At 40.9% G+C, this 25642-nt stretch overlaps 1 protein-coding gene across 1 annotated transcript in view; it reads right to left on the bottom strand.

Annotated features, from left to right (window-relative positions):
• LOC115128828 (CUB and sushi domain-containing protein 3-like) overlaps positions 1-25642 on the bottom strand; it is a 997580-nt gene that overhangs the window by 199193 nt on the left and 772745 nt on the right. Inside the window, exons 32-39 of the mRNA XM_065018010.1 lie at positions 16548-16661; positions 15095-15190; positions 11928-12131; positions 8743-8867; positions 8177-8273; positions 6519-6623; positions 6166-6284; positions 2466-2535 (exon numbers count right to left, since the gene is read on the bottom strand). Coding sequence (XP_064874082.1) covers positions 2466-2535; positions 6166-6284; positions 6519-6623; positions 8177-8273; positions 8743-8867; positions 11928-12131; positions 15095-15190; positions 16548-16661 — 930 coding nt within the window. The remainder of the gene's footprint in view (positions 1-2465; positions 2536-6165; positions 6285-6518; positions 6624-8176; positions 8274-8742; positions 8868-11927; positions 12132-15094; positions 15191-16547; positions 16662-25642) is intronic.

Consider the following 25642-nt stretch of genomic DNA (forward strand, 5'->3'; position numbering starts at 1 on the left):
TGTAAGTAAAGAGTTGAGTCGACTGTAAATAAAGAGTTGAGCCGACTGTAAGCAAAGAGTTGAGCCGATTGTAAATAAAGAGTTGAGCCGACTGTAAGCAAAGAGTTGAGCCGATTGTAAATAAAGAGTTGAGTCGACTGTAAATAAAGAGTTGAGCCGATTGTAAATAAAGAGTTGAGCCGACTGTAAGCAAAGAGTTGAGCCGATTGTAAATAAAGAGTTGAGCCGACTGTAAATAAAGAGTTGAGTCGACTCTGAATAAAGAGTTGAGTCGACTGTAAGTAAAGAGTTGAGCCGACTGTAAATAAAGAGTTGAGCCGACTGTAAGCAAAGAGTTGAGTCGACTGTAAATAAAGAGTTGAGCCGATTGTAAATAAAGAGTTGAGCCGACTGTAAGCAAAGAGTTGAGCCGATTGTAAATAAAGAGTTGAGTCGACTCTGAATAAAGAGTTGAGTCGACTCTGAATAAAGAGTTGAGTCGACTCTGAATAAAGAGTTGAGTCGACTCTGAATAAAGAGTTGAGACGACTCTGAATAAAGAGTTGAGTCGACTCTGAATAAAGAGTTGAGTCGACTCTGAATAAAGAGTTGAGACGACTCTGAATAAAGAGTTGAGCCGACTGTAAATAAAGAGTTGAGTCGACTCTGAATAAAGAGTTGAGTCGACTCTGAATAAAGAGTTGAGTCGACTCTGAATAAAGAGTCGAGACGACTCTGAATAAAGAGTTGAGTCGACTCTGAATAAAGAGTTGAGACGACTCTGAATAAAGAGTTGAGTCGACTCTGAATAAAGAGTTGAGTCGACTCTGAATAAAGAGTTGAGTCGACTCTGAATAAAGAGTTAAGACGACTGTAAATAAAGAGTTGGGCTAACTGTGAAGAAAATAAAAGTTGAGCCGACAGAACAAATGTGAAAGCAAGAGATAAACAATGTGGCCTTGATCAGTCTACGGTTGAACTTTAGAGGTCTTAACACTGAGGCCCAGAGTCCCAAGAGGAACCTTCTAGTGCCACATCGCCTTCCAACATCTGTGGCAGTGGGGGAGGCATAGTGGGAGGTTAGGCACAGGCTTCTGGCACATCAAAACACAGTCTCAATATTAGGAAGGTGTTCCTAATGTGTTGTACACTGAGTGAAATAGGTTCTTAAAGGGTAAAGACAGGCAAGAGACTAACAAGGAATGTGTCTGTCTCTTATGCAGACCAAGCCCCCCCTGGCATCATCATTTCAAATGTTACTGTTAATGAACAAATCTACCAGATCCATCATCTGTCTCAGTGAGTTAATGTACATGGACAGAATATATATATATACAGTTGAAGTGGGAAGTTTACATACTCCTTAGCCAAATACATTTAAACTAAGTTTTTCACAATTGCTGACATTTAATCGTAGTAAAAACTCCCTTTAATGTACATGGACAGAATATATATATATACAGTTGAAGTGGGAAGTTTACATACTACTTAGCCAAATACATTTAAACTAAGTTTTTCACAATTGCTGACATTTAATCGTAGTAAAAACTCCCTGTTTTAGGTCAGTTAGAGTCACCAGTTAGAGTCACCAGTTAGAGATAATGATTTATTTCAGCTTTTATATCACATTCCCAGTGGGTTAGAAGTTTACATACACTCAATTCGTATTTGGTAGCATTGCCTTTAAATTGTTTAACTTGGGTCAAACGTTTCAAGTAGCTTTCCACAAGCTTCCCACAATAAGTTGGGTGAACTGTGGCCCATTCCTCCTGACAGAGCTGGTGTAACTGAGTCAGGTTTGTAGGCCTCCTTGCTCACACACGCCTTTTCAGTTCAGCCCAAACATTTTCTATGGGATTGAGGTCAGGGCTTTGTGATGGCCACTCCAATACCTTGACTTTGTTGTCCTTAAGCCATTTTGCCACAACTTTGCTTGCAAGTATGTTTGGGGTCATTGTCCATTTGGAAGACCCATTGGCGACTAAGCTTTAACTTCCTGACTGATGTCTTGAGATGTTGCTTCAATATATCCACATCATTTTCTGCCTCATGATGGCATCTATTTTGTGAACTATAGTTTGTTAACAAGAAATTTGTGGAGTGGTTGAAAAACAAGTTTTAATGATTCCAAACTAAGTGTATGTAAACTTCCGACTTCAACTGTATATATATATATATATATATATATAAAAGTAGATGTGGGCCCTGGCAGTTTATTTGGGGACATTTTTCATTAAAACATGTCTGTAAGCAGGTGGAGTGTCAAATATCAACTTTGGTTGTTCAGGATATATAGCTGACCTGAGATGAAACAGTTGTCCCCCGAGACTAACAGCCAACTCTGAAAATGTTGAAATTGTACTTTTTATGCTGGGTATCGAGCCTCTATGACAGTCACACATTTACATTACAGAGGAACTGAACTCACCACAATTCTCTATGAGATGTTTACACATACTGATGTCACAGCAACGTTATCAACATACCAAGACAGAGTGGGACTGGGTAGTTCCATCTCCGGACTGGTCCTGGCATACAGGTTATATGGGCATTACCCTGGTGAAGAAAAATAGGTATTAATTAACAAGCATTATGTTGTTATGTTGCACATTCCCTAGTAATCCATGCTTTGGAACATTAGAACGCTGAACAACTTTTAAAATGGCTACTAAGATGAACAGACAGAGATACTAGATCAAATGAACAGAGATAGATATAGATATGGAGAGAAAAAAAATATATAGATATATGGATAAAATATAGAGATATAGAGGTATGGTTAAAATATAGAGATATAGATAGAGATATGGATAAAATATAGAGATATAGATAGAGGTATGTATAAAATATAGAGATATAGATAGATAGAGGTATGGTTAAAATATAGAGATATAGATAGAGATATGGATAAAATATAGAGATATAGATAGAGGTATGTATAAAATATAGAGATATAGATAGAGATATGGATAAAATATAGATATAGATAGAGATATGGTTAAAATATAGAGATATAGATAGATAGAGATATGGATAAAATATAGAGATATAGATAGAGATATGGATAAAATATAGATATAGATAGAGATATGGTTAAAATATAGAGATATAGAGGTATGTATAAAATATAGAGATATAGATAGATAGAGGTATGGATAAAATATAGAGATATAGATAGATAGAGGTATGGATAAAATATAGAGATATAGATAGATAGAGATATGGATAAAATATAGAGATATAGATAGAGATATGGATAAAATATAGATATAGATAGAGATATGGTTAAAATATAGAGATATAGAGGTATGTATAAAATATAGAGATATAGATAGAGGTATGGATAAAATATAGAGATATAGATAGAGATATGGTTAAAATATAGATATAGATAGAGATATGGTTAAAATATAGAGATATAGATAGAGATATGGTTAAAATATAGATATAGATAGAGATATGGTTCAAATATAGAGATATAGATAGAGGTATGGTTAAAATATAGATATAGATAGAGATATGGTTAAAATATAGATATAGATAGAGGTATGGTTAAAATATAGATATAGATAGAGGTATGTATAAAATATAGAGATATAGATAGATAGAGATATGGATAAAATATAGAGATATAGATAGAGGTATGTATAAAATATAGAGATATAGATAGATAGAGGTATGGTTAAAATATAGAGATATAGATAGAGATATGTATAAAATATAGAGATATAGATAGAGATATGGACAAAATATAGAGATATGGATAAAATATAGATATAGATAGAGATATGGTTAAAATATAGAGATATAGATAGAGGTATGTATAAAATATAGAGATATAGATAGATAGAGGTATGGTTAAAATATAGAGATATAGATAGATAGAGGTATGGTTAAAATATAGAGATATAGATAGATATATGTATAAAATATAGAGATATAGATAGATAGAGGTATGGTTAAAATATAGAGATATAGATAGATAGAGGTATGGTTAAAATATAGAGATATATATAGAGATATGTATAAAATATAGAGATATAGATAGAGGTATGTATAAAATATAGAGATATAGAGGTATGTATAAAATATAGAGATATAGATAGATAGAGGTATGGATAAAATATAGAGATATAGATAGAGATATGGATAAAATATAGATATAGATAGAGGTATGGTTAAAATATAGAGATATAGATAGAGGTATGGATAAAATATAGAGATATAGATAGAGATATGGATAAAATATAGAGAAATAGATAGATAGAGGTATGTATAAAATATAGAGATATAGATAGATAGAGGTATGGTTAAAATATAGAGATATAGATAGATAGAGGTATGGTTAAAATATAGAGATATAGATAGATATATGTATAAAATATAGAGATATAGATAGATAGAGGTATGGTTAAAATATAGAGATATAGATAGAGATATGTATAAAATATAGATATAGATAGAGATATGGTTAAAATATAGAGATATAGATAGATAGAGGTATGGATAAAATATAGATATAGATAGAGGTATGGTTAAAATATAGAGATATAGATAGAGGTATGTATAAAATATAGAGATATAGATAGATAGAGGTATGGTTAAAATATAGAGATATAGATAGAGATATGTATAAAATATAGAGATATAGATAGAGGTATGTATAAAATATAGAGATATAGAGGTATGTATAAAATATAGAGATATAGATAGATAGAGATATGTATAAAATATAGAGATATAGATAGAGGTATGGTTAAAATATAGAGATATAGATAGAGATATGTATAAAATATAGAGATATAGATAGATAGAGGTATGGTTAAAATATAGAGATATAGATAGAGGTATGGAGTAAAACAAAACTTGATATAGAGATGCATTTATTTATTTTATATAACCTTTATTTAAACAGGGAGTCACATTGAGATAATCATCTACTTTACAAGAGCCCTGTATACATTACAATAAAATCAGCTTCATAAAACACACACATACATGTTTATAAAACAATAGAATTCAGCACACAATAACAAAATAAACATATTTAATAAAAGCAACCACATTCAACTACATAAAGGTCCTCAATGTCACGGCTGTTGAAAGGAGAGGACCAAGGTGCAGCGTGGTGAGCGTACATTTCCGTTTATTAATCAAAATGACGCCGAACAAAACAAATAACACGACAAAAACAAACCGTGAAGCTCAAAGGCTATGTGCCCGAAACAAAATCAACTTCCCACAAAGAAAGGAGGGAAAAAGGGCTACCTAAGTATGGTCCCAATCAGAGACAACGATAGACAGCTGTCCCTGATTGAGAACCATACCCGGCCAAAACATAGAAACACCAAATCATAGAAAACGAAACATAGAATGCCCACCCAAAATCACACCCTGACCAAACCAAACATAGACATTAAAAGGCTCTCTACGGTCAGGGCGTGACACTCAATCAATCATGGAAACTGCCTGAGTGGCACCAGCACATGTAACTGCAGTGAACTCTGCAGATTGTTCCACACTAGAGGCAAACATTTTCTTTTTAAACGGAGACCTTCCCAAATATGTGGAGGCTGAAGGGATCTCTAGTGTTATCCATTCATGAGAATGGGTTTTAATTCATGAAGATAAAGATGGAGAGAATGATCTCTTCCCTGCAGAGAGAATGATCTCTTCCCTGCAAAGAGAATGATATCTTACCTGCAAAGAGAATGATATCTTACCTGCAGAGAGAATGATCTCTAACCTGCAGAGAGAATGATCTCATACCTGCAGAGAAAATGATCTCTTACTTGCAGAGAATATGATGCAGAGAGTATGATATCTTACCTGCAGAGAGAATGAATTCTTACCTGCAGAGAGTATGATCTCTTACCTGCATACATAATGATATCTTACCTGCAGAGAGAATGATCTCTTACCTGCAAAGAGAATGATATCTTACCTGCAGAGAGAATGATCTCATACCTGCAGAGAGAATGATCTCTTACATGCAGAGAGAAGGATCTCTTACCTGCAGAGAGAATGATCTCTTACCTGCAGAGAGAATGATCTCTTACCTGCAGAGAGAATGATCTCTTACCTGCAGAGAGAATGATGCAGAGTATGATATCTTACCTGCAGAGAGAAGGATCTCTTACCTGCAGAGAGAATGATCTCTTACCTGCAGAGAGAATGATCTCTTACCTGCAGAGAGTAGCCTGGTTCACACTGGAACAGCACCACGTCTCCAACCATGAAGCGCTCTCCAACCCTGATTCCATAGTTGGGGGTCTGTGGCTCTGGACAGGACTCCAGACCTATGGCTGTGGAGAATGGGAAAAGAGAATTTAAACAAGTCAGTTGTTGTCATAATGTGGCACACACACACACACACACCACACACACACCACACACACCACACACACACACACACACACACACACACACACACACACACACACACACACACACACACACACACACACACACACACACACACACACACACACACACACACACACACACACACACCATAAAGCCATCTAATGACAGATCACCTGTGTACTCCAGATGGAAGCCAGCAGCAGACACACTGATGTCTGAACTGAAACTCAGGTACAGGTTGTTGGATGTGCTGTTGAGCAACTGAGGGATGGTGGTGCCTTGGAAGACAGAGAGAGAGAGAGAGAGAACATAAGACAAGAGTTCTCAATTATCCTGTTGTCCTTCCATAAATACACATTTTCCCACAAAGAGAAATCATTGTGGGAAATCAATGGATTAGTGGTTGAAGGGCACACAGTATGAACAGGTGGTTGATTTGTGAATGATCCTTTTGCTTGTGTTTCATACCCTTCAGACAATACCCTCCATGGTAATGTGCTGGACATGGACATGAAACGCCAAAAATGCTAATATCAGGCATATTGAGTTCATTTAGTTTGGGATTTTTGTGCATTGTTGTGTATTGTTTGATACTAGTGCACTGTTGGAGCTAGGAACACAAGCATTTCACTACACCAGCAATAACATCTGATAAATATGTGTATGCGACCAATAAAATGTGATTTGATTTTGATTTGACAGCTTACAGAATAAGGAAACCATACGCCATTTTTCTTTGGGGGGGGGGGGGGGGGGGGGTGCGCACTATATAAACAGTAGCAGCTCTTACATGAAGGTATAAACAGACGTCTCCTCAGGTAGTTACAGCACTTGGACAGCTGTAATTATGACAGACACCGTGTCTCTGCTCCCTCCTCCATTCTCCTAAGTGTCCTCCTGATACCGAGCTCAGTCCCTCTCCAACACCCTATTGTTCCAACCTGTGTTGTTCCAACCAAAGTGTTGGAACAAGTCAGCATCTATATCTGTATGAACCAGCTGAGAACTCCACAGTGTGGTGTGGCCCTGTCATTCAAGCCTTAGCAGGGGACTCAGATACCCAGTGGAACTTCCTAATTACTGTCCACCCCTACAACCCCCGTACACCCACCTCCCTCTCTCTATCCCCCATGGAGTCTGCGTTGACCCACTGGGCCTCAGTGACAGACATGCCAACGAGGCCAGAGCGCAGCCTATGCTGGGGCCCTGTAGATGCTCATCAGCCAGGGTATTGTTTACTACAAAGCGGCTACAGAAATCAGCGGGGAAGAGCTCCCTTGACAGGCCTGGCAGTAATTGATCTGTATAACACACCCAGGGGAGACACATTGAACCACATGTGTTCCGACTGCTAGAATTATATGATCGTGGTCGTGGACACAGGAAGGTGTTCGTTGTGAGGGAAAATAACTTGTGAAATCGTGGAGGGGACCGTGGATCTGTCTCCCTCCGTTAGTACATTCATCACACATGATATCTCAGACAGCACTGACCTGATTTTGACAAAACTTGGGTAAATGATGTGTCTTGCCATAGAGACCCGGCATATACAAAAGGACACTGATTGGCCCATGTCAGGAGTTATAATAATGAACTGAAATGTGTTAGTAACAGGCATCATTTGTGGGGGAATACATGTTGCTTGTTTTCTAACAGTAAACTGTTATAATGATCTCGGAAAGGGATTTCCGTGTCATGAGATTATAGCTAGCTGGAACATGTTTCCATGAAACATAGTTGATGACCAAATTAGGATGACGTAACGGATATTATCACAAATAAGTGAAGGCACCACAAGTGGTTGATTATTGATCCAGGAGCTAAAGATTACCTGAGTAGCTGCCCAGTCTTGGAGCGTGGTTGTCACCTCCGTCATAGAAGTCCAGAGAGTCCCAGTTGTGTTCGGAGGCAAAGCTCACCACCTGGATCTGAGGCAAGGAGTTAGGACTCAGACCTTTTTCACACTACTGAACCGACCCAAACTGTACTCACTAATGCCTGATTCACACAGTACTCTACTGGCTTGCATGGTCCTTTCCAGCATTGTTTTCAGCAGGCCAGCGCAGTACAGTACAGTACGGCACTGCTCAGTTCGGTTCGGCTCAGTTGTGTGAGACAGAGAAAGATAACTGCCATACAGAAACAGACAATTCGTCACCACTTGAAAACCTTTGAAATATTCCAACTTAGTAAATGAACACTGTAGTACTGTAGATAATATTCAATAGAAAGAGACTTCAGATCCAAAACACAGTGCCCACTTACAGTAAACATCTACCCTTTAAATAATTATTAAGCTATTAAGTATTCCCTTTATTCAAGTTTAACTTCTGGTACTGCATGGCGATACTCTGAAATCACAAACATATTCTTCAAGAACAGAACAGGCTCTCTTACTTGGATACCAGCGCCCTCGGGCACCGAGACCTTCCAGACGCAGTTCTGATTATTGTCATAAGGCTCAGGGTAACCCGGGGACAGTATGGTCCCTCTGCGTGCCGTCAGGGTCCCTCCACACGGCACTAAGGGGACAAAGTCAAGCAGAGAGGGGACATACGTTAACACAGCCACATGTATGTCCTAATATTTTTATTATTTTAGGCAAGTCAGTTAAGAACAAATTCTTATTTTTAATGACAGCCTAGTAACAGGGGGTAACTGCCTGTTCAGGGACAGAATGACAGATTTGTACCTAGTCAGCTCGGGGATTTGAACTTGCAACCTTCCGGTTACTAGTCCAACGCTCTAACCACTAGGCTATGTACAGGTGCCTGCACTTTTACAGTTTTCATGTTGTTATTATTCAGATTCAGCACTGCTAATCTGAGCCACTTTCTGAATACGAGCCCTGGTTCCCTCAGTATCGACGGGTTAGATGACAACGTCACGAAAACGATGCTTCAATGAGGCAGAAGGTCGTGTGTTGTTGTGAGTCTGGATGGCCAGACATCTAGCACCAGGGACAAGAAGTTTCCATGTGGGGAATCGTAGGTGGCTCGTTTCAGCTTCATTTTGCTCTTGATACCATGTCTTGTTTTGAGGTGTTTTGACTGGTCACGTCTATGCTAACGTGTCAAAAATGTGCTAACTAGCTAACCAACAACTGTAACAATGTATTTGAGAGACAACAAGTGCAAATGTATTGGAGACAAAATGTAGTTTACATGTTGTCAATAATCTAAGCCAAACCCGTCTGTTTAGCCCCATTGGTTTTGTAGCTAAACAACCAATCTGTCTACAGACTATAGATGTCTGACTTAATCGTGAAGCTTCAGTGAAGCTTCAGTGAGGCCTCAGCAAATAGAAGATAGAAAATAGAAGATCATTTGACTTACACAGACTAAAAGCATGTTGGACAATGTTGTACAATGTTGGACAAGTAACGGTTAATCACATCTTGGATAAAGACATTCTTTGCAGTGACAGACAGTGATTATAGAACGAGTAAGCAGTGGTAAAATAATGTAATACCTCACGTTGACTCATCGGAAAAGTCCAAATTTCGACGCTTATTGTCTTCGAGGCATACCTGTTCATTCTTATCAGCCTCATACACACATCCCATCCCACCATGTGCCTATGATTCAATTAAACTTTATTTAAAAAGGGACAATGAGGCATATGAACGTCTGCCTCTGCGGTGAGAGACGTGACATTATAACCGTTTCTCCCAAGAGAGAGAGGCTAGGTTAAGCAATTTCCCCGTTTGCAGAAAGGCCTGCCAAGTATTGTCTTCAAAACTGCGAGAGGAGGGAAAGAGGTGGGAAAGTAGAGAGCTGTCAATAGCACAAGCTGGTATCTAATGCTGCCAGAACAGTTTTTTTCGCCCCTGATCAGATGCTCAGATCCGATGATTATGCTATCTGTAAAGGATAACAGTATATACTAGAGGTCAGCACCAATCACCTTGTTTAAATAACTAAGAGAAGACTGGGACACACTGATGGCTGTCTAATATGGCAGCAGAAATGTCTGACAGATCTGAGAGAGAGAGAGCGAGGGAGGGAGAGAGCGAGGGAGAGAGAGCGAGGGAGAGAGAGAGCGAGGGGGAGGGAGAGATGGAGAAAGGAAGAGAGAGCGAGACATTGAGAGAGGGGAGAGAGAGAGAGAGATGTTGAGAGAGAGGGGGGAGAGAGCAATATATCTGTGTCAGAAGATTAAATTATTCAACAAACTCACTTCAGAGCAATTTCAACTCATCCATATTTTACAGATGATATATAAAATGCAGCCATAGTGCTCAGGTAATCACGGAGAAAATCCTACGGACCATATCCGTCTCACTGGAAAACACGAATGGAAAACAGAAGAAGAAAAAGCCCAGGAAGACGTGTTCTACAGCGGGCCAAAGAGGAGAGAAAGCAAGTCATTCAGAAATATGGCCTTGTCAACTCTGCGCTCCCTTATGAATTGATAAGTGGCCCTTCACCTCCACATAGCTAGATACTGGCCCTTCATTCAAAGACTCCTAGATACTGGCCCTTCATTCAAAGACAGCTAGCTAGGGGCCCTTCATTCAAAGACAGCTAGTAAATGAATATCAAGGGGTAATATCAGGCTACAGCTCTGGTCAAATCCTGTTTACAAACTACTGTACTCTGTGTCTCCCTGCTTTGCTTTGGAGCAGGGCTTTGGATGGGTTTGACAGAAAATAACACCATGTCATTCTGTCTCTGCCAGTTAGGAGCAGGGAGCTAGCACAGATGAGATGTACTTTAATAGCCTCCCATCAGACAGGCATGCACTCTGCCCACCCCACCATGGACACAAAAAAAACCTGGGAAAAACTCCCTGTGTTATTAAATGTAGCTTGATATGAAAGTCACTCTGGCTGAAAACCAGAACCCTGAATATTGGTGTGTGTTCCGCAGACAAAAAGGCAAACATCACTTTAAGAGAGAAAAGGCAGCCATTGGAAGATCATTACAATTTAGAGGCTATTTTCTGAGCTGTTTAGACGTAATGAATAGACTGCAGCTCTGCTGACAATTAGTAACAATTGTAACCAGAAACTGTGCAGAGCACTCGTCGGGAAAGAGAGTGAGAGAGTCATCTCTCGCTTTAACTCTGCACTCTCACCAGAGACACTCTCTCCTCTCTCTCCTCTCTTTATCTCTCTCTACCCTCTCTCCTCTCTTCCTCTCTCTCTACCCTCTCTCCTCTCTTCCTCTCTCTCTACCCTCTCTCCTCTCTTCCTCTCTCTCCACCCTCTCTCTTCCTCTCTACCCTCTTTCCTCTCTCTCCTATCTTTATCTCTCTCCACCCCCTCTCTCCTCTCTTCCTCTCTCTCTACCCTCTCTCCTCACCACGCTCTTTAGACCTGGCTGGATGCACAGCCAAGAGGAAACATTCTGCTCGTTTCAGTTAAGAGTGTGAAGGAAGGCCTCCTGAGGGACCCTCACAGCCAAAATCCCAGTCTGCATACATGTGCACACTCACGCTCCCACGTTAATGACTTTGCCTCACTTAAGAGGTTGGCCCGTGGTGATCGGCATGTTGATGAAGCTTGAGAGAAAGGTAGAAGACTTAGGGGTGTTTCTGACATGCGGTCACCAATCACGGTAGTCGTCAATCATACTGACCAATACATGTGGGTAGCGAGTCATTCCATTGGGCCAAGGTGTCAGGGACGGTCTCACAGTGGATGGCGGTGGAACCGTGCAGGATGTATCCGGGGTTACACTCGAACAGGACTGTGGCGCCCATGGCAAAGTCGTTCCCGATCCGTTTGCCGAAGCGGGGCTCAGGGACCGAACTGCACTGGGTGGCACTGGTCCTTGGGACAGCTGTGGAGAGGATAGGAGGTGTCAGCAAAGCAAAGGAGGAAGAAGAAGAAGAAGAAGTGGGGACAAAAACATGAAAAAACACAAACCCACTCTCTGGTGACAGACTTTCAGCTATGGCAAGCTAGAGTGACATTTGATAATGCAAAACCCACATCTGAAATGCCATAACACAGACCACCATCAATGGTGTATTAAGGTGCTGTAAGAGGGGAGGAGAGTGTGTGTCTGTTACCTTGATCAACCTCCCATGAGTGCTCCCACACTTGAATACTGAACGCAGGTTTAGGGTTTTCGCATAAACAAGTACCATCTGACTAAATCTGGCCTTTTGTGTAAAAGTCTGACATATTGAAATTGGGATTACATTTTGACCAGAACAACAGCACTGAGTTAGTTAGTGGGATTTAAGTTAGCAAGCCTCGCTTGCATGAACAAGGTCTTTTAAATGATGCAAGACTAGGCGAGCATTTTAGAAAGCTTTCCATGTGTAATAGAGAATTACATCCGGGTAGCAGGCAGGCAGCGTCTGGAGGGTGTTGTAGGAATCTGTCCAGGAGTTAAGCTAAGCATGCGTCGGGGGGGGGCATGAATGAGTCTTCTACACTGGAAGATGCAGCTGCTGAGTGTTAAGTTACGTCCCAAATTGGACCCTATTCCATGTATATTGTAATACTTTTGATCAGCTGTGCACTTATGAAGGGAATGGGGTGCTAGTTCGGACGCAGGCATACTCTTATGAGATTTTCAAGAGGAGGGGGAAATGTGGCATGTGTAGAATTTGTTAAAGCTATAAGAAGCTTGATCATTCTAAGCATTGTGGGGGGATATGTGAAGCATCTTGCTGAGCAGGGCATCCCTGTGCCTTTGATAGTGCTGAACAGACAGGTTTTGGGGCCCGGCAATGTCATCAACAGATGCTAGCTGACAGAAAAATAAAAAATGCACCCCTCCGGCTTTCGGCACACTCCTGATGAATGTAGGTACTCTATGGAAGCGTGAGTCTAAATGTCAGACGTCTAAAAAATGATCTCCTCTCATAGACACACGCTACTCTTGAGGGTATTCTGTAAGGAAATCTTAACGAAGCTCAATCTAACTCAATGCCTGTCAGAGTCGCATATTTCAGATGTTTTTATTTTAAGCCGGAGCTAGTGTATTCAAAGGAACATAATGGATTCACAGTGTGTTTCGGAAGGTATTCAGACTTTTTCCACTTTTAATTAAGTTACAGCTTTATTCTAAAATTGATTAAATTAATGTTTTTTTCTCATTAATCTACACACAATACCCCATAATGACAACGAGAAAACAGGTTTTTAGACATTTTCGAAATGTGTTAAAAATAAAAAACAGAAATACCATATTTACATAAGTATTCCAACACTTTTCTATGAGACTCGAAATTAATCTCAGGTGTTTGAGCTCATGTTTCCAATGATCATCCTTGAGATATTTCTAGAACTTGATTGGAGTCCACCTGTGGTAAATTCAATTGATTGGACATGATGTGGAAAGGCACACACCTGTCTATATAAGGTCCCACAGTTGACAGTGCATGTCAGAGCAAAAACCAAGCCATGAGGTGGAAGGAATTGTCCGTAGAGCTCTGAGACAGGATTGTGTCGAGGCACAGATCTGTGGAAGGGTACCAAAAGATTTCTGCAGCATTGAAGATCCCCAAGAACACAGTGGCCTCCATCATTCTTAAATGGAAGAAGTTTGGAACCTCCAAGACTCTAACTAGAGCTGGCCGCCCGGCCAAACTGAGCAATCGGGAGAGAAGAGCCTTGGTCAAGGAAGTGACCAAGAACCTGATGGTCACTCTGACAGAGTTCCTCTGTGGAGATAGGAGAACCTTCCAGAAGGACAACCCTCTCTGCAGCACTCCACCAATTAGGCCTTTATGGTAGAGTGACCAGACAGAAGCCACTAATAAGTAAAATGCACACAACTGCCCGATTGGAATTTGCAAAAAGGCACCTAAAGACTCTGAGACCACGAGAAACATCTTGAAACCAAGAGTGAACTCTTTGGCCTGAATGCCAAGCGTTGCGTCTGTAGGAAACCTGGCACCATCCCTACGGTGAATCATGGTGGTGGCAGCATCATGCTGTGGGGATGTTTTTCAGCAGCAGGTACTGGGACACTAGTCAAGAGGGAAAGCTTAACGGAGCAAAGTACAGAGAGATCCTTGAAAAAAACTTGCTCCAGAGTGCTCAGGACCTCAGACTGGGGTGATGGTTCACCTTCCAATAGGACAATGACCCTAAGCACACAGCCAAGACAACGCAGGAGTGGCTTTTGCACAAGTCTCTGAATGTCGTTGAGTGGTCCAGCCAGAGCCTAGACTTGAACCCGATCAAACATCTCTGGAGATAATAGCTGTGCAGTGACGCTCCCCATCCAACCTGACAGAGCTTGAGAGGATCTGCAGAGAAGAATGGGAGAAACTCCCCAAATACAGGTGTGCCAAGCTTGTAGCATAATACCAAAGAATTCTCCAATTGCTTCAATAAAGTAAATGTGATATTTGCGTTTTTTATTTGAAATACATTTGCCATACATCTACATTTGTGTAGATTGATGAGGGAAAAACATTGATTTCATCAATTTTAGAACAAGGCTGTAACGTAACAAAATGTGGAAAAAGTCAAGGGATCTGAATACTTTCTGAATGCACTGTATCCTGTCATTTTGAATACATAGAGGAGAGTATCATTACAGATACAACTAAACTCAATCCATGCCTCTGGCTTGACTGGCGCTGGATGAAAGCGAATTGCTGCAACATTTGAAAAATGTCATCACAGATCTAAAATAACCAACCCTGGTAGACAAAAAGGACTTGCTTTCATATGCACAGTGTCCATATTAGGACAGCCTAAGAGTCACAGGGATGTCCTAATATGGACACCGTACTCAGGAATAATCTATATCCTATGAAAGATCTATGGACGACCAACCTTGATAGACAAAGTGAAAGCCCTTGGCCGTCTCCGGGCCGACCGTGGTGAACTTAATGGTTATCTGGTTACCAGTGCTCAAGGGTAGAGACTCCCCTGAAGAAAGAAAGACATCAATCAAACACAATTTACAAGTCCACCGAACACAAACATTTCACAGGACGAAATGGAGGTTATTCTTCTGATTAATTTGTACATATGTGAAACCATAATTTGAGCAGTTTCTCACAGCAGGAAAATAATCCTGCAGAAACAGGAAACGGTCATTATTATGTGGATTATTTTTAATGGACATTTTTGTATGGGTTGATACACTTTCAGTTAGGATAAATCAAGTGGAAAAAGTGGAAAATACAAACTTTAGAAGCCTTTTTAAACATGGAATACACTATAATTTACATTTCCTGCCGTGCAGGAAAATTATATGTGACAAAAGAGTGATCAAATTAAGATAGCACATCTGTAGGTTGGCTGTCCAACAATGGATGATCCGACCCAGTCACAGATCAATGTATCAGAGTCCGTTGGATTAATCAATCACTTTGATCTCCAATCTGGCTTTGTTGAACTCTGAAGCCTTTCAGTGCAGAACTGATCAGCTGCTGGTTCAATGTTATATTTGAAGAAGGACATTCATTTGCTTTGATAGGAGGCGTCTTATTGACAGCCAACTCCAATCAAGCCAGAGGCACTCTCATCCCACCTCTTCTCCTCTCTATTCTTCGCCTTCATCTTCATCGTTGTCTTCTTCTTCTTCTTAGTCTCTCTGACACTTTAGTGGTCTCATCACCGAGATGGGATGAGGGGGAAATGTATGGCCCTGCATCAGCACTTACCTCTTTGTCAAGAGCATATTTTCAAGTGTTTCTGATTACATGGTACACATTGGTCCACAACCATGTCATTTTCCATCCATCCATCCAGCCATCCCACACACACACACACACACACACAAGGCTCAATAGTTCAGCATAAGTGAGGGTATGGACCCAAGGGAACAGATGCTTTTGATAAATATAATAACGATAGGTAGAGTAAATGTGGGGGGTAACGTAGGCAGGGGAAGTGTGTGTAACTATCATAGGGATCCATCTTGGGCTTTGTACTCTTATGTGTGTATCTCAGAGTTCTCACAGTTCATTTGAGATGTTCCTGGAAGGTGAATGTGGTGTACTGGGATTCTGATACAGAGTGGTGCTGGAGACTAAAGTGATACCAAACAATTGGGTTGAATGTGTGATTAAATGCAAAGCCCTACAGATGTGGCCACAAAGCCCTTTGTCACAAAGTACAGTTGTCACAAAGTGCTTTTACAATACACCAACCTAGACTCTCAAAGAGCAAGCGGAAAAACAGTAACAAAAGGAAAAACTCAACATAAAAAAACTCCAGTTCTGTGCCGCTGTTGCTGACGTGTCTGTCATTGTGTTACGTTGCTTGCTTTTTGTATTACCTGAGTGGGAGCCAGAGAGCGAAGACAGGAGTGGAGACTGCTGCGTGGGCCCGTCATAAATGTCCACCACGTCATTGAGTGACGTCTGGAACAAGACAAACTGCCCGAACAACACTGAAGAAGAAAGAGAGAAATAGAGAAAGAGAGAGAGAGAAAGAAAGAAAGCGGGAGAGAGAGAGAGAGAGGTTGACGTGTGAAACTAAACAAAAATATGAACAAACAAGCTAACACTATTGTGTTAACATGATTCATAATTTCACAGGCGTAATGTTATATACGGTGGCCATTTAGAAAATGCATGAGAGCTTAATTGTGACATCTATTTTTGGCCCCTCTGAAGCCAGTAAGTCTCAGCGCATAGTAGGTACTAAAGCGCGGCAAAATAGATAAAACGGGTCGTTATACAATTACTGTCTTGTCAACTGCTCCTGCTCTCTTTAGCGACGAGCATATTGAGATGCTTTATATTTTATTCATTGTGCCAATAACATCACAAAAGTACATCATTATTCTTCATTACAACGGCAGTGACCTTAAAACTGAAGCAAGGACTTCCAGAGGTAACAGGACTGTATGTTTATTTCAATATTTTAATTGAAAACCTCTCGGGGACCATTCTCTTTGTGTTTGGAGCGAGGCCACAATAAACTGGTGCACCCTGGGGGCTCCCTCTCCACTGTATACAGTAATAAAGAGTAATAAAGAAGTATCCTAATTTAGCCTCTCTATCCGCTTTGAGAGTCATTGTGAAGGCAGAAAAAACTGATTACTCATTAGCATTACAAAACTCTACTGCACTTGCCCTAAATTGTTATGAAATGAAAAATGTTTTCTGTTAAGACTACTTCTTCTCAGGAGAAACAGGAAGTTGTAAAGGTGTCCGCATACATAGGTTATGCTTCGCAAGTGACTGTCCGTGCTCGCATACTCCCTAAAGACCAGAAACACTTCCTCAAAATAGTCTGAATTAATCAAAGAAAAAAATCAAGAAATATGTCAATAATTTAGACGTTTTTACAGAGGAGGTCTTTGTTGCTCAATTTTACATCTAACTAAGATGTTTGGTGAAGGATTTCTCAAGTGAAAAAATTTGCTTGAAAACACTTCATGTTCCCACTCCTACTAGGTGTAGTACTGTTGACCAATCACAGACAAAGGGGCGTAGACATTGGCTACCGTACTTCGACCTGTCTCAATGAAAATTGAACTGCCGAAGACCAAAACGGAAAAAAACGTCACAAATTGTTATCATAATATATGGACTAGAGGTCGACCGATTAATCGGAATGGCTGATTAATTAGGGCCGATTTCAAGTTTTCATAACAATCGGAAATCAGTATTTTGGGGCACCGATTTGGCGATTTAATTTTAATTTTATACACCTTTATTTAATCTTTATTTAACTAGGCATGTCAGTTAAGAACACATTCTTATTTTCAATAACGGCCTAGGAACGGTGGGTTAACTGCCTAGTTCAGGGGCAGACAGACAGATTTTCACCTTGTCAGCTCGGGGGATCCAACCTTGCAACCTTACAGTTAAGTAGTCCAACGCAATCACGACCTGCCTCTCTCTCGTTGCACTCCACAAGGAGACTGCATGTTACGCAAATGCAGTAAGCCAAGGTAGGTTGCTAGCAAGCATTAAACTTATCTTATAAAAAACAATCAATCATAATCACTAATTAACTACACATGGTTGATGATATTACTGGATATTATCTAGCGTGTCCTGCGTTGCATATAATCTGACTGAGCATACAAGTATCTAAGTATCTGGTAGGCAGAAGCAGGCACGTAAACACTCATTCAAACAGCACTTTCATGCGTTTTGCCAACAGCTCTTTGTTGTGCGTCAAGCATTGCGCTGTTTATGATTTCAAGCCTATCAACTCCCGAGATGAGGCTGGTGTAACCGAAGTGAAATGGCTGGCTAGTTAGCGCGCGCTACTCGGCTCTGAGCCTTGGTGGTTGTTTCCCTTCCTCTGCTTGGATAACGCTGCTTCGATGTGGTGGCTGTTGTCGTTGTGTTGCTTGCACCATCTTGCCCTACTAATTGTGGATTAGGAAGATAGTTAATGAGGTGGATTCATCTACTAGAAGTTAGTTAAAGAGGATAATGACTCAACTAGAAGTTATTTAAAAGAGGCTAATTAATCTACTAGAAGTTAAAGAGGATAATGAATCTACTAGAAGTTAGTTAGAGGTGAATTAATCTACTAGAAGTTAGTTAAAGAGGTGAATTAATCTACTAGAAGTTAGTTAAAGAGGTGAATTAATTTACTAGAAGTTAGTTAAAGAGGTGAATTAATCTACTAGAAGTTAGTTAATAAAAAGGTGAATTAATCTACTAGAAGTTAGTTAAAGGGGTGAATTAATCTACTAGGGCTCAGGGCAAAATGCATGTCTACGTAACAAGTTTATACGACTGCTATGTTGTGATTACGCACAAAGCTTCTCACATAGGGTGTGTCATTACACCCCATAGTCATCCTGATAGTAAATATACTTTTTTTTTTAAAGAGAAGATTGTTGCTTCCATCAATGTAATTGTCTGCATCATTTTCAATCCCCCATCTTTTTTTGGTAAATATATACTGTATATCCATATACATACATACACATATGCATACATATACACATATACAGTGCCTTGCGAAAGTATTCGGCCCCCTTGAACTTTGCGACCTTTTGCCACATTTCAGGCTTCAAACATAAAGATATAAAACTGTATTTTTTTGTGAAGAATCAACAACAAGTGGGACACAATCATGAAGTGGAACGACATTTATTGGATATTTCAAACTTTTTTAACAAATCAAAAACTGAAAAATTGGGCGTGCAAAATTATTCAGCCCCCTTAAGTTAATACTTTGTAGCGCCACCTTTTGCTGCGATTACAGCTGTAAGTCGCTTGGGGTATGTCTCTATCAGTTTTTCACATCGAGAGACAAATGTTTTCCCATTCCTCCTTGCAAAACAGCTCGAGCTCAGTGAGGTTGGATGGAGAGCATTTGTGAACAGCAGTTTTCAGTTCTTTCCACAGATTCTCGATTGGATTCAGGTCTGGACTTTGACTTGGCCATTCTAACACCTGGATATGTTTATTTTTGAACCATTCCATTGTAGATGTTGCTTTATGTTTTGGATCATTGTCTTGTTGGAAGACAAATCTCTGACCCAGTCTCAGGTCTTTTGCAGACTCCATCAGGTTTTCTTCCAGAATGGTCCTGTATTTGGCTTCATCCATCTTCCCATCAATTTTAACCATCTTCCCTGTCCCTGCTGAAGAAAAGCAGGCCCAAACCATGATGCTGCCACCACCATGTTTGACAGTGGGGATGGTGTGTTCAGGGTGATGAGCTGTGTTGCTTTTACGCCAAACATAACGTTTTGCATTGCCAAAAAGTTCAATTTTGGTTTCATCTGACCAGAGCACCTTCCACATGTTTGGTGTGGCTTGTGGCAAACTTTAAACGGCACTTTTTATGGATATCTTTAAGAAATGGCTTTCTTCTTGCCACTCTTCCATAAAGGCCAGATTTGTGCAATATACGACTGATTGTTGTCCTATGGACAGAGTCTCCCACCTCAGCTGTAGATCTCTGCAGTTCATCCAGAGTGATCATGGGCCTCTTGGCTGCATCTCTGATCAGTCTTCTCCTTGTATGAGCTGAAAGTTTAGAGTGACGGCCAGGTCTTGGTAGATTTGCAGTGGTCTGATACTCCTTCCATTTCAATATTATCGCTTGCACAGTGCTCCTTGGGATGTTTAAAGCTTGGGAAATCTTTTTATATCCAAATCCGGCTTTAAACTTCTTCACAACAGTATCTCGGACCTGCCTGGTGTGTTCCTTGTTCTTCATGATGCTCTCTGCGCTTTTAACGGACCTCTGAGACTCACAGTGCAGGTGCATTTATACGGAGACTTGATTACACACAGGTGGATTGTATTTATCATCATTAGTCATTTAGGTCAACATTGGATCATTCAGAGATCCTCACTGAACGTCTGGAGAGAGTTTGCTGCACTGAAAGTAAAGGGGCTGAATAATTTTGCACGCCCAATTTTTCCGTTTTTGATTTGTTAAAAAAGTTTGAAATATCCAATAAATGTCGTTCCACTTCATGATTGTGTCCCACTTGTTGTTGATTCTTCACAAAAAATACAGTTTTATATCTTTATGTTTGAAGCCTGAAATGTGGCAAAAGGTCGCAAAGTTCAAGGGGGCCGAATACTTTCGCACGGCACTGTATATATATACACATACCTATATAGATATTCATCCTTTTTTTAGAATATACCTTTATTATTCCCCCCAAAACCTACCACCCTCCCCCAATTGGAGTAAATGAATAGACAACAACACCCAGGCTTCCACCCTCAGTCCACACATTTTATACACATTTTACAGGCACAATCTATTTTACAATCGTTATATTTTGTTTTTAGTCCTTCCTCTATTTCTGATGTCCATCCAGTTTGATTTCTATTTGTAACTGTGCTATTTCACAACATTTCTGAACCTATATACATTTTACAGACGCCGTATGTTTTACATTGTTTATCTTGTTATCAGTCCCACCCTTCAGCTCCACTCAACCCCTCCCATCGATCTCTCAACATCATCTATTTTGGATTTCTATTTGCCATATATTTTTCAACTGTGCAGTGATGCATCACAAAAGTACTGAACCTTTCTATTCTCATAGCTTCTACAGATTGTAAATTAAAAATAAATGTTTTTGCTAAAATAATTATAATATTATTGATTGATTGACTATGGCTTTTCAAATCACCCAGTATTGCTATCTGCAGCGTTAGTTCTAGGCAAATGTTGCATTTCTGGACCTGTGCCCAAAATCGAGCTAAAATATACTTTGTGATTCCCTTTGATTTATTGCTTTAAGGAAATTGTATCCTACGCTAACAGTCACCATGTGAATCCCATTCAGGAGCCCTGTGTATCTTACGCTAACAGTCACCATGTGAATCCCATTCAGGAGCCCTGTGTATCTTACGCTAACAGTCACCATGTGAATCCCATTCAGGAGCCCTGTGTATCTTACGCTAACAGTCACCATGTGAATCCCATTCAGGAGCCCTGTGTATCTTACGCTAACAGTCACCATGTGAATCCCATTCAGGAGCCCTGTGTATCTTACGCTAACAGTCACCATGTGAATCCCATTCAGGAGCCCTGTGTATCTTACGCTAACAGTCACCATGTGAATCCCATTCAGGAGCCCTGTGTATCTTACGCTAACAGTCACCATGTGAATCCCATTCAGGAGCCCTGTGTATCTTACGCTAACAGTCACCATGTGAATCCCATTCAGGAGCCCTGTGTATCTTACGCTAACAGTCACCATGTGAATCCCATTCAGGAGCCCTGTGTATCTTACGCTAACAGTCACCATGTGAATCCCATTCAGGAGCCCTGTGTATCATCCGTCTCAAACTGAGAGCTGATTAAGGTTCATTTTAGCCTTTTATTTTATAACATTTTCAATAATTGTTTTTGATTACAGCACCTGATATTCCCAGGCGGTCACCTGTCCCAATACTAACCAGGGCTGACCCTTAACAAACGTGTTCAGGGTGGCATGGTCACAAGCTTATTATTTTCTACTCCATTTTCTCCCTGAATGGGCTCGGGAGAGGCGAGGTCGAGTCATGCGTCCTCCGAAGCATGACCTGCCTGGCCACCTGCTTCTTTCAACACTGTGTTGTCCTATGGGGCTCCCAGTCACAGCCGGTTGTGACACAGCCTGGGATTGAACCTCAGGCTTTATCGACAGCACTGCAGTGCAGGGCTTTTGACTGCTGCGCCACCCATGACCCAGTGTAGTCTTTTAGATCACAATGAATGTCATTACATGGACATGGGGGAGCTGATCCTACTCTGGCACACATGATACATTTATTTATTTCACATTTTAATTATATTTATTTAACCTTTAATTAAAAATAACAAAATCTTATTTACAATGACGGCCTACCCCTACTCGCGCTGGGCCAATTGTGCACCGCCCTACGGGACTCCCAATCACAGCCAGATGTGATGTAGCCTGGATTCAAACCAGGGACTTCAGTGACGCCTCTTGCACTGAGAGGCAGTGCCTTAGACCACTGAGCCACTCTGGAGTCTGTTAGTCATTACATGGACAGGGGAAGCTGATCCTGACTCCTACATGTACAAATGGCCATTACGGATGGATTTTATTCCTGGGCTGCTGAAGAGCCAGCTGCACAGAGGCCAAATACCACCCAATTTGCTATATAGTGCACTAGTTTTGACCAGAGCCCTATGGTCAAAAGTACCACGCAACAAAGGGGATATGGTGGAATTTTGTACTTCTATTAGTTCCTGCCAAGGCATCAGCTACTCTTCCTGAGGTTTATTATGGATCCCCATTAGTTCCTGCCAAGGCATCAGCTACTCTTCCTGGGGTTTATTAGGGATCCCCATTAGTTCCTGCCAAGGCATCAGCTACTCTTCCTGGGGTTTATTAGGGATCCCCATTAGTTCCTGCCAAGGCATCAGCTACTCTTCCTGGGGTTTATTAGGGATCCCCATTAGTTCCTGCCAAGGCATCAGCTACTCTTCCTGGGGTTTATTAGGGATCCCCATTAGTTCCTGCCAAGGCAGCAGCTACTCTTCCTGGGGTTGATTAGGGATCCCCATTAGTTCCTAACAAGGCAGCAGCTACTCTTCCTGAGGTTTATTATGGATCCCCATTAGTTCCTGCCAAGGCAGCAGCTACTCTTCCTGGGGTTGATTAGGGATCCCCATTAGTTCCTAACAAGGCAGCAGCTACTCTTCCTGAGGTTTATTATGGATCCCCATTAGTTCCTGCCAAGGCATCAGCTACTCTTCCTGGGGTTTATTAGGGATCCCCATTAGTTCCTGCCAAGGCAGCAGCTACTCTTCCTGGGGTTGATTAGGGATCCCCATTAGTTCCTGCCAAGGTAGCAGCTACTCTTCCTGGGGTTTATTAGGGATCCCCATTAGTTCCTGCCAAGGCATCAGCTACTCTTCCTGGGGTTTATTAGGGATCCCCATTAGTTCCTGCCAAGGCAGCAGCTACTCTTCCTGGGGTTGATTAGGGATCCCCATTAGTTCCTAACAAGGCAGCAGCTACTCTTCCTGAGGTTTATTATGGATCCCCATTAGTTCCTGCCAAGGCATCAGCTACTCTTCCTGGGGTTTATTAGGGATCCCCATTAGTTCCTGCCAAGGCAGCAGCTACTCTTCCTGGGGTTGATTAGGGATCCCCATTAGTTCCTGCCAAGGTAGCAGCTACTCTTCTTGAGGTTTATTATGGATCCCCATTAGTTCCTGTCAAGGCAGCAGCGATTCTTCCTGGGGTTTATTAGGGATCCCCATTAGTTCCTGCCAAGGCATCAGCTACTCTTCCTGGGGTCCAAACATATTAAATAATTTACATTATATATAAAACAAAAGATAAAATAGTACATCATATAACATTATTACACCACTACATATCTACAATACAAAATGTATAAAACAATATTACAATGTACGTGTGTGTAGAGCGTGTGTTAGCACACTCTCTTCACAGTCTCCCGCTCTTCCGTAAGGTGTATTTTTACCAGTTTTTTTTTACTCCTGCATCGGTTACCTGATGTGGAATAGAGTTCCATGTAGTCATGGCTCTGTGTAGTACTGTGGAATAGAGTTCCATGTAGTCATGGCTCTATGTAGTACTGTGGAATAGAGTTCCATGTAGTCATGGCTCCGTGTAGTACTGTGGAATAGAGTTCCATGTAGTCATGGCTCTATGTAGTACTGTGGAATAGAGTTCCATGTAGTCATGGCTCTATGTAGTACTGTGGAATAGAGTTCCATGTAGTCATGGCTCTATGTAGTACTGTGGAATAGAGTTCCATGTAGTCATGGCTCTATGTAGTACTGTGGAATAGAGTTCCATGTAGTCATGGCTCTATGTAGTACTGTGGAATAGAGTTCCATGTTGTCATGGCTCTATGTAGTACTGTGGAATAGAGTTCCATGTTGTCATGGCTCTATGTAGTACTGTGGAATAGAGTTCCATGTTGTCATGGCTCTATGTAGTACTGTGGAATAGAGTTCCATGTTGTCATGGCTCTGTGTAGTACTGTGGAATAGAGTTCCATGTAGTCATGGCTCTGTGTAGTACTGTGGAATAGAGTTCCATGTAGTCATGGCTCTGTGTAGTACTGTGGAATAGAGTTCCATGTAGTCATGGCTCTGTGTAGTACTGTGGAATAGAGTTCCATGTAGTCATGGCTCTGTGTAGTACTGTGGAATAGAGTTCCATGTAGTCATGGCTCTGTGTAGTACTGTGGAATAGAGTTCCATGTAGTCATGGCTCTGTGTAGTACTGTGGAATAGAGTTCCATGTAGTCATGGCTCTGTGTAGTACTGTGGAATAGAGTTCCATGTAGTCATGGCTCTGTGTAGTACTGTGGAATAGAGTTCCATGTAGTCATGGCTCTATGTAGTACTGTGGAATAGAGTTCCATGTAGTCATGGCTCTATGTAGTACTGTGCAATAGAGTTCCATGTAGTCATGGCTCTATGTAGTACTGTGGAATAGAGTTACATGTAGTCATGGCTCTGTGTAGTACTGTGGAATAGAGTTCCATGTAGTCATGGCTCTGTGTAGTACTGTGGAATAGAGTTCCATGTTGTCATGTATCTATGTAGTACTGTGGAATAGAGTTCCATGTTGTCATGGCTCTGTGTAGTACTGTGGAATAGAGTTCCATGTTGTCATGGCTCTATGTAGTAATGTGGAATAGAGTTCCATGTTGTCATGTATCTATGTAGTACTGTGGAATAGAGTTCCATGTAGTCATGGCTCTATGTAGTAATGTGGAATAGAGTTCCATGTTGTCATGGCTCTGTGTAGTACTGTGGAATAAAGTTACATGTAGTCATGGCTCTGTGTAGTACTGTGGAATAGAGTTCCATGTTGTCATGGCTCTATGTAGTACTGTGGAATAGAGTTCCATGTTGTCATGGCTCTATGTAGTACTGTGCGCCTCCCATAGTCTGTTCAGGACTTTGTGAAGAGAACTCTGGTGG

This window comes from Oncorhynchus nerka, linkage group LG4 (assembly GCF_034236695.1).
Source record: "Oncorhynchus nerka isolate Pitt River linkage group LG4, Oner_Uvic_2.0, whole genome shotgun sequence".
Taxonomy (NCBI): Eukaryota; Metazoa; Chordata; class Actinopteri; order Salmoniformes; family Salmonidae; genus Oncorhynchus; species Oncorhynchus nerka.